Source organism: Callorhinus ursinus, unplaced genomic scaffold (genome assembly GCF_003265705.2).
Source record: "Callorhinus ursinus isolate GAN/ISIS: 27379988/994484 unplaced genomic scaffold, GSC_fseal_2.0 scaffold22, whole genome shotgun sequence".
In the NCBI taxonomy this organism is placed as follows: domain Eukaryota; kingdom Metazoa; phylum Chordata; class Mammalia; order Carnivora; family Otariidae; genus Callorhinus; species Callorhinus ursinus.
In genome coordinates this window covers 10,326,618-10,336,700 of record NW_027397084.1, presented here as the reverse complement: position 1 = coordinate 10,336,700, position 10,083 = coordinate 10,326,618, and the positions used below count along the sequence as shown (strand labels likewise).

Sequence of the window (10,083 nt, the reverse complement as noted above, 5' to 3'; positions counted from 1 at the left end):
GTTTGCCAAAACATCTTGTTCACTGAAATGAAAGTACTTTGTATTTTTTTAAAAATCAGCAAAATCTTTGATGTTCATGTTTCTTGCATTTATACCTTGAGTTAGATGGCATGACTTCTTCATGGGAACTTTAATTTTTCCATGAGGCATGAAAAGCTTTAGCGATTAAGGTCACACAATTCGATTTCATGGCAGAACCTTGGATTCTGACCCTCAGCCCTGGGTACTTTTCAGAATCCACCTTGTCAATTTGCATCCACCTCATCACCCATAATGAGTTAATTATTTTATAGGGGTTGAGCCTATATTTGCCCTAGGGCTTACTAACTGGAAAGTTCTTTTGTTTTGCCTATCCACCCAAGAGTCCTACTGTCAGCCATCTTAACTGCTGTTAATTCATCCTGAACACATTCACCAAGAACCTACTATGTGTCAGGGGCTTTGGAATATACCAGCAACCATAATACTATTTGGATGTGATTGAACAATTATAAACCTTCTCACATGTGCTTGTCTCCTGTGCCCTTTGATGCATGCCGTACTGTGATGTAGGTAGGGCAGCTTGGGTTCAAGCCCACAGTCCTTGGTAGTATTTGTTCCATATTTGCATTGACGGGTTAGCTGCAGAGGTAGAAGGCTGGAGAGATTTTTCTTTGTTTTTCTTTTTTGCTTTATTAAGGTTTTCAAAAAGAGCTGCTCCCCAACCATCTCATGTAGAGACTTGTTAATCTTCCTTTTAAACGTTATTGCCAGTCTGCCTGGTTGATGCTTTTTACATTGTGTCTCATGACTGAGAAAGAAGTGGCCTAAGGGTCAAAGGGCTTCAAATAATTGCTTTTCTTCTTCATAAAATGTTAATAGTTAAAATTATATAAAAATCAAGGACTTCGGTTAATCAAGAGATCCCATCAAGAGAATGAAAAGGCTCTCCAAGAACTTGGAGAAGGTATGAGTAACCATATAACCTTCTAGGATTAGTACCCAAAATATATAAAGGGCACAAATCAATAAGAAAAAGACAAACGTTCCAGGATAAAAAAGGGCAAATGACAGAAAGAGGAATTTCACAGAAGAGGAAATATGAGTTCTGACATATAAGAAGTTGTTTGACCTAAAAGGTAATGATGCAAATGCAAATTAAGGTTGGAATGGGTTGCCCCACTGTATTTGGACTGGCCAAAATTAAGAGTCTGATAATCCCAAGTGCTGACAGTTAGGTGGAGTGATGGAAACTCATGACTGTAGTTGGTAGGCTGTAGTAAAATGGCGCAAGCCCTTTGAAAATAATATGGCACTATCTTGCAAAGTTGAACTGGTACTATCTTATGAACAAGTAATTTTCTTTAAGGCATATACCCTAGAGGAAATTTAGTATGTGTTTGTAGTAGCAAAAACTGGGAAATAACCAGAAGTCCCTTGGTAAGAGAATAGGTAAACATACTGTAGTGATTTCACACAATGAAGTGTTGAACATCAGTGAAAATGTATTCTCAAGTTTTATGTGATAATATGGAACTTGATAAATCTTGACACTGTAATACTGAATGGAAAAAAGGAGGTCCAAAAATATGTCATGTATTCTATTGTATAAAATTCAAAACCAAGTAAAACTCAACAATCTCTCATTTAGGAATACAAACCCATGTGAGGACGTGTTTTAAAAAATGCAACGGGTTCTTTCTGAGGATGAGGAGGAAGATGATGGACTTGAGGAAGAGACAGATTCGAGGGCATCACAATAGTTTTAGACCTTATGTTAGCTTAGAGAGTCATATGAGTTTTTCTTATTATGATGACTCATATTTTACAAAATTTTACTTATATTCTTCTGTATGTGTTTGTACACATCATGCATGTTTAAGAAAAGTAAACCGATAACTTTATTTTCCTATTGGTCAAGGGGCAACACATGAAATGCATTTATGTAACAGTGTGAGGCCTTTAGTTCTTTCTGTGGTTACTGTCTAAACTAATTGTGAGTGTTTCCTGCAGTGTCCTTGGCTTTCCTGTGTGGCCTGAAGCATGCGGAGGAGAGCTGTGAAGCCTCTAGCCGCACGTACGTGCAGTGTGATTTGACTGTCACTGTGGGGACAGAGACACTGCCCCAATCATGGCCTTACCTCTACATTTGTGAAGAAAGTCCCCAGTGCCTCTTTGCACCAGATCATTGGACAGAGTCAACGTCCCCATGGTTCTCAGGCCTTTTCATCAGGTAACCCTGTCTTCTCCCTCCCTGACCTTCCCCACAAATGCATGGCCAATGGACAGATGGAACCATCAAGAACTGCAGACTGTGTGGACATGGCCCCCAGGGCCTACCACTCTTGTTAGAGGGACCATTCCATTGTGGATTCCAGCCAGTCTGCATATCAAAGCATCTCCTGTCTTTTCAAGTGTTCGAGAGAACAGCTGAAAAATCTGCCCAGTAAACAGCTCACTTTGTTCTTGCTTAGATTTTAATATTTATCTTCCGATCCAAAGCAACATCTGGTGAATGCCAATGGGGAAAAAGATTAGACATTATGAAAAACAGAAGGCTCTTTTCCCTTTTCCTTTTTCTTTTCTTTCCAAACAGATTCACAAGTATGAAAAAAAGTCATAGAGAAATCTAGCAGATTGCACAATGTTTATTCAAAAGAAGGGGGGGATGTGCAGGCAGAATTACTGTAGATCTAGGATTTAGGAGCCATAAGCCTATGAAGATTTTTTTGAACTTAAAAAACAAACAAATCAATATCACCACTTTCCAGGTAAAACCCCCTTTTCTAAACACACTTAAGGAAAACGTGTGATCCTGTTGGTGACTCAGGACAGCCTTAATTTCTGCCAGCAGTTCTTTTCCCATGCAGTGTGAAATTTTAGTGCTGAATGTCGCCCTCACTCTTCTTTATTTCTTATGTAGATAGAGAGGTCACACCTGGTTGTTTAATGAAGGCCTATCTTTCCATTCAAAATTAAAACTAAACAAGACCCATTACCCAGAATGAAAGAGATAACCAGCACTTTTGCTGACAGTCTGACTTTTTGATGTCCCAAGACTGCATTTTAGGACGAATCATCACTAGAGAGAGGTTTGTGTTTAGCCAGAGGAAGAGAGGAGCCTCCTTGGCTGGTTGCTTTCTGGAAGGCGTGAAGAACCCTGTTTAGGTCATACAGGGAATGGGGTACTGGAGGTTGTACTCAGGCAGGACTGGACCAGAACTCACGAATGCTGGATACCAAGAAGCACATGTCAGGTCCCAGCTCAGCTGAATATGAAGACTTCCCCAAACCCCCCAGCAATTCTTTGAAATTCTTCTATGTTCTTCTCTACTCAGGAAGTCTCTGAGGGAACAGCCTCAGACCCTATTAAAAGTGATGCCCTTCTTATTGATATCATTTGGCAATATGCACTGATCAACTTAAAAGTCTCCATTCTCTGTGTTCTAGTAATTTCACTTCTAGGATTTTAAGAAGGCAGTTAGAAAGATGTAATATTTATGAAAAACTACATTTTTTGAAGTTTTAGGTGTAATAACAAAAAATTTGGAATGAAGTGTTTAGTAATAATGGATGAATTTAAATACTAATATCCTAGGAAACTTTTAAAAATCATGATGTAGAATATTTAACTGAAGAGGGAAATGCTTACCATATGTTGGAAAGTAAAAAGGACAGGTCACAAAATAGTGTATCAATTTCATCTTTTTTTAAAAAGATATTTATTTATTTATTTATTTATTTATTTATTTATTTATTTATCAAAGAGAGAGAGAGAGAGAGAGAGAGAGAGAGCACAAGCAGCGGGAACAACAGAGGGAGAGGGAGAAGCAGACTCCCTGCTGAGCAAGGAGCCTGATGCCAGACTCTATCCCAGGATCCTGGGATCGTGACCTGTGCTGAAGGCAGATACTTAACCAACTGAGCCACCCAGGCATCCCTGTATCGATTTAATATTAATGGTGTATATAGTACATATGTTTCTATACACATATAACAGGTGATCAGAAAAAAGACTAGAAGGATGCATTCTTAAATGTTGAGTGCCTACCCTAGGTGATTGGAGTATTACTTACATTTATTCATTGAGTTTTTATGAATTTTTTTCAGTGAATATATACTAATTTAATAACCAGAAAACACACTATAATTATACAAGTGGTATTAAAAAATTATATGCCAAATGGCTTACCTTGTTTCCTCTTAAGATTATGCTTGTGAACCTGGAGAACTACTTGCCATTATCTTTGCAAGGAACCCATTTCCATTAAATGCTTTATCCTATCCCCTTGCCAGCCACTATCTCTATGGATTTGATGTTATTTGGCAAAGGTAGGCGTGTATCTGTGGCAAAAATATGCACAGGTCATCCATCCATCCATCTATCCATCCATCCATCCGTCTATCCAGAATTTATCAAGTGTCCACTATGTTATAGGTACTGTGCCAGGAGCTGATAACTCAGTGAGGAACAAGATGGCAAAATCCCCACCTTTAAGGGTAGAGGAGGAAGCCAGACAATAAACAAGATCGCATGTTGTGATAAGGGCTATAATGTGATAGAAAATCATGGGGGACTACTATATACACTGTGCTCGGGGGAGGCTTCTCTGGAGTGTCTTTTGCTGAGCTAAGGAGAAGAAGGTGTCATTATGGATGGTCAGGCAGTGGGGGCAGCAATGCAAAGGCCCTATCACATTTTATGAACTGTCAGAGGCCAGAAAGGTAGGAGTAGAGTAAGAAGGAAGGAAAGTTCTCTACTTGAGCTCTGGGAGGTATTTAAGGTCTTGGAGGCCCTAGTAAGGAGTTTAGATTCTATTCTAAGGACACACTAAGTATCTTTCCAGAGTCACACAGTCCAGCCTTGGCAGTATCAGGACTGGAACCCACACCCCTGGCTGACAGTGTACTTGGCATGATGATGTGCCTTCAGCATCAGGAATGAGAGCCTGGGCTGAAGTGTGTGGTTCAGTGAGATTCCAGAACCACCAGAAGCAATTTCAGGCTAAGTGAGGGAGACATAAACACTGCAAATGTTTCTGATGCCTATCCTAGAGAGTGTGTGCATGATTACCTGCTTACTTTTGGATCTGATCAGACCAACTGAAAGAGCCACAGATTAGGAGTTAGGAAACTTAGGTGCTAGAAGTCTCTTTGCCACCATTTGGACCAAAAATGTTTACCACATTCCCTCAAAATAAATATTTATTTGTGTGCATGTGTGCATGTGCTCATGTACAACTATATTATCTACATTTATGTATGTCTATATATACACTATTTATACTTAATTCATAGGATTATTGTGGAAGAAAACATGGAATAGTAGCTATTTGGAAACTGGTAAGTTTCATAAATGTTAGTCTATTTTGATATCCTGGTGTCTCTGCTAATTTTGATGATGGACTTTTAATGAAAAATAGCCTCTAATGAGATTACCAGGGAAATATACAAAACGAAATATCTAAAGCTTGTTAAAAAGCCTAAGCTAACAGAAAGTGGTTTTAATTCTTTCAGAACAAGAAGAACATGATTATGGAAGACAGTGCATTGCACTGGCAAATGAGAGGATTGTTGGGTGACTTAACCCATTTTTCTCTAGTCTTTGCAGATGAAGAGCCTAGAGAGGGCAGAGGAAGGCTCATCAACAGGGTAGAAGCTCAAGACCAGAAAAGGTTGTACAGGAAGTTGGTCACTCCTTTCCTTGAGTTCAAGTCTATATCCCAGATCATTTATATACTGAGTACAAAATACTTGCTTGTAGGATTGAGGATTGTTAGTTGCTGGTAGTGAACATGAGCGGGGGCACACAACAGATAGAGGAGATGGCCAAATACTCTTTCCCTTGCCTAAAAAGGGAAAAAGGGAATTCTGGAAATTTAGACATCTAAGTTTGTGTTATCCCTGACAAAATTCTAGAATGAATTATTAATCATATGGTTTGCGAGCTTTCGAAAATAGAAGTACAGATCTCCCTTGACTTACAACGGGGTTATGACCTGATAAACCCATTGTCAGTTGAAAATATCATAAGCTGAACATGCATTTAATACACCTAACCCTACCGAACATCATTACTTAGCCTCATCTACCTTAAACATGCTCAGAACACTTACATTAGCCTACAGTTGGGCAAAATCATCTAACATGAAGCCTATTTTAAAAGAGAGTGTTGAATGTCTCATGTAATTTCTTGGCTACTGTACTGAACATGAAAAACAGAATGGTTGTATGGGGACAGAATAGCTATAAGGGTATTGGCTGTTTATTTTCGTGATCGTGTGGCTGACTGGGAACTGCAGCTGCCCGGCGTCATGAGAGAGGATTATACCATATATCCCTAGTCAGGAAAAAATCCAAATTCAAAATTGAAAGTGTGGTTTCTACTAAGCGGGTATTGCTTTTACACTATCATAAAGTCAAAAAATCATAAGTCAGATCATTGTAACTCAAGGACTGTCTGTAGTTATTTGGGTACCAGTTCATAAGGAACATGATGATGTGGTAAACCAACTTTACTTCCTTCCTGATATATTTATAAGTGATTTCTGGTGGAAGCAGAGAGAGAGAGAGAGAGAGAGAGAGAGAGAGAGCCTCTCAACCTATTCTAACAACTCCAACCCCCACCCCCAGTAGTAAAAGGAAGGTTCTAGCTGCAAAGCCCAAAGTGGCCTGCTGCCAGCGTCAACTAGCTTTAAAGTCAGGTGTTTTATTTGGAAAATCCATGTGAACTTTGCATTCTATTCAATCATGTTTCCATATTTATCTAAATATTACATTACATTTTAATTTACAAGTTAAATTGCTTTACTTTTCTGAAACTTTGAGTACAAGTGACATTTTAGGAGTGAACGTTTTATTTATCCTGTGGCTCTGTCTACCCGCTGGATCATGGCTCAGCTAAATGGATTTGTAGTTATAAGACAGGCTCCAGGTTCAAAACGCATTTGAGCAATGGATCTGTATCAGTGAGATGACATGTAATTCCCACATTTACATTTCAACAATAATAGCGCCAACATCAGTACCACCAAAGACTGTAACTTTATTGGGCACTTAACTGTGTGCCAGATTCTTTGCAAATCACTTTGTAGGCTGCATTTCACCCTATCCCCTCAACACCTATATAAAATAGGTACCCGATGATTATAGCTCCATTTTATAAATGTGGAAACCAAAGCTTAGAGAGTCATGTCTTTATAACGTCCTATAGAAGGTAAATATCTGTTCGGGGATTCAAATCTAGCTGGTCTGCTTCCTAGCCAAACCTCTGCATGTTAATGCTTTTCAGAAAATCAGTTGAACAAATACAACATGGCCAAATCCTCAGGCATCGTGGCTCTGAGACTCTGAGTTTACCACCATCTTAATTTCAGCATGGGGCTACAAAGCAAGCACAGTGTTAGATGTCATGGGAAGGAGGACTCAGATAAAAGAAGACCACAGCCCCGGGGGCCAGCTCAAGCTGTGTATGTTCAGTTCTGGGCTGCATGGTGTTAAAATATGGACAGTTTCTAGAAGGTCTAGAGAACAGTGGGTATGGAAGCCCTGACTTGGTGAATACGATGCTGGGAGTATTTTACTGTGAAGAAGAGAAGACTAAGTAGATGTGGTGGTTCTCTTGGTATTTCTAGCAAATTGCGGGAGAAACCATTTTGACATTAATTTGAGAAGAGATGCTCTAGTTCGACATGATTTATAGTTTCTCAAGCAGTGACCTTTTGTCCTTTCCGTGGCCCTTGCTGGTCTTCCCATGGGAGCTGCCTTCTTCGTGTGGACGTTCAAGCAGCATCTCAAAACTCGAGAGTCCTGCTTTAGGAGACGGGATCCCTGGGTTCCAATCTCGGAGCTGCTGTACTTCTGTGTTTGGCTTTATGCAAATCTCCTGATCTCTATCTCTTTAGGTTACATTTTTTATGCCTCTATCTACTTTACTGGCCCAAATGAGATCATACGAATGAAACTGTTGAAAAGTATGAGACATCATGCATTATTGTTACTAATAATCTCTGAGTTAGTTGCAACAATGCCTAAAGCCAGGATTATTGTTGAATAAATATCACACCTGTTGGGGACTATAGCCTGCAATATCCACACTTTCACCTCCTCTAGACAGCGTGTTTTTAGACTTTCTGTAATGCTACACCGCTGTTTTTCATTTTAAATCCAGTCTGGCTTCTCTCCTTAAAGCAAGAGGACTTTTAAAGCGAGTGGCTGGTAGTATAACTGTGGCACATATATCGAATCTCCTTAGTCTGGGCTGTTAAGTAAGTTTAATTAATTTACTAAGTTAATGTTCCACTGCTAGCAACAGAGCCTCATTGCCATCAGCTGGGGAGAGGGAATTGAAAGCCTAAATGAGCTCATTTTTTCACAGTTGGAATTGGGGACCAGTTAGCCAGTTGTGTGGGTTTTCCAATTTCTCCATCTGCCCTGGGGGGATTCAGGCAATTCACTCCCCCAACACTAAGTGTGAGTAAGAACAGAAAGAGGGAAGGGGAAAAGAAAAAAAAGAAAAGAGAAAAAAAAAAAAAAAAAATTGCAAAAAAAAAAAAAACACTTCTGCCCAACATTTGCTTCCATTTTTGGAACTGGAAGTATTGTGTGCACATTGCTTGTTAAGTTGTGCTTTGGAGAAGCTCTTGCTAATGTTCCTAATAGATTTGGAGAAGAGAAAGGCCTCAGTGAAAGATATTTACCATGTGCATTTTCATTGCAGGGTGTGCAGATAAAAGGAAAACAAATAAACAATAAAAGAATGGAAACAAAATTACAGAAATTTGCAAAATTTGACAAATGGTGGCCTGTAGTTGCCACAAGCTAATGGCTTGCAATGATTAATAAGAGTAAAAATAATTGCATTTCATTAAGATTGATGACACCCCATTTAACCTCCCCTCTCGTTTCAGCCCTAAAGTGGAAAGAGATGAAGTTCTCATCTATAATAGCTCCTGTAACATTGCCATGGAAACTGAGGCAAAGATGGAGTGTGAGACGCCTAATCAGCCAATTACCGCCAAGATTACTGAGATACGGAAGAGCCGGGGCCAGAACACTCAGGTATAATCAAATCTTTTTTACAGACTGATTCAAACAGCTCAAATTAAATTTGTAATATTGTGTACATTAAAAAAACAATTTAGTCCAAATGGCAGCGATATATAATATTAAATGCTCTCAAACTTTGAGAAGCTGGTCTAATGCACAACATCTGAATTCATAGTTAACTATGGTTAATCATATATTTTCTCAAAAACAAATGAATGCTGCCTGAGCTCTTTTAAAGCAAATTCTGAACAGATAATCTCCTCCGTGTTTTGTCCTGCTCTCCGCGTGCATGTTTGAAAGGGGCTCTCTGTGGTTTATTTCTTCATGAAATAAATGGCCCTCAATTTAACCAGGCCCTTCTGGAAGGTTTCAAAATCACTCAGCAATCCTCAGGTGGTGGGACGGCGATGTCTGCTGGTCCATCCGGCTCATCTGTTCTGTGGAGGGCAGAGTGGAAGCTTTGGTTTTTGAGGGGATTATGTGAAAATCAGAACTGTAAAGCACTGCTGGGACTCTTTACCTTAATTTATCCGTTTTGACATCATCTAAACCACTCCTCCCAGTGGCTCCCCGAAGAATGTGCTCTTCAAAGTCCCCCCTGAGAGATTCCACAGCCTCCCCAGGAAATTTTCGAGAATTGAAATCAGGCTGAGGGCTCTTTGGAAATATATCAGATAGTCTTTTACAACTCTCTGGGCTTCCCGTGATACACAGATAAAAAATAATATTTATTGAGCACCTACTCCCTTAGGTGCCTTTTTCATTATGAAAGCAATTCTCAGTTTTCCTCTTTTTGTCTCCTTTATTTGGAACAAACATTTATGGAGTGCCTATTATGTGCCACACACTACACGAGATTCTCCAGTGAATGTTGCTTCATTCAGTCAAAACTTCCCAATACCAAACTATACTTCCTGGGTGTGTAGGCATGGTTTTCTTTCTTTCTTTCTTTTCCTTCCTTCCTTCCTTCCTTCCTTCCTTCCTTCCTTCCTTCCTTCCTTCCTTCCTTCCTTCCTTCCTTCCTTCCTTTCTTTCTTTCTTTCTCTCTCTCTCTCT

General features: G+C 39.5%; 1 protein-coding gene across 6 annotated transcripts in view; it reads left to right on the top strand.

Annotated features, from left to right (window-relative positions):
- The window catches only part of PKHD1 (PKHD1 ciliary IPT domain containing fibrocystin/polyductin), a 484,077-nt gene that overhangs the window by 86,326 nt on the left and 387,668 nt on the right, over positions 1-10,083 (top strand). For all 6 annotated transcript variants that reach the window (XM_025890503.2, XM_073905082.1, XM_073905080.1 and 3 more), the window contains 2 exons: positions 1,993-2,212; positions 8,889-9,039. In XM_025890503.2, coding sequence (XP_025746288.1) covers positions 1,993-2,212; positions 8,889-9,039 — 371 coding nt within the window. The remainder of the gene's footprint in view (positions 1-1,992; positions 2,213-8,888; positions 9,040-10,083) is intronic.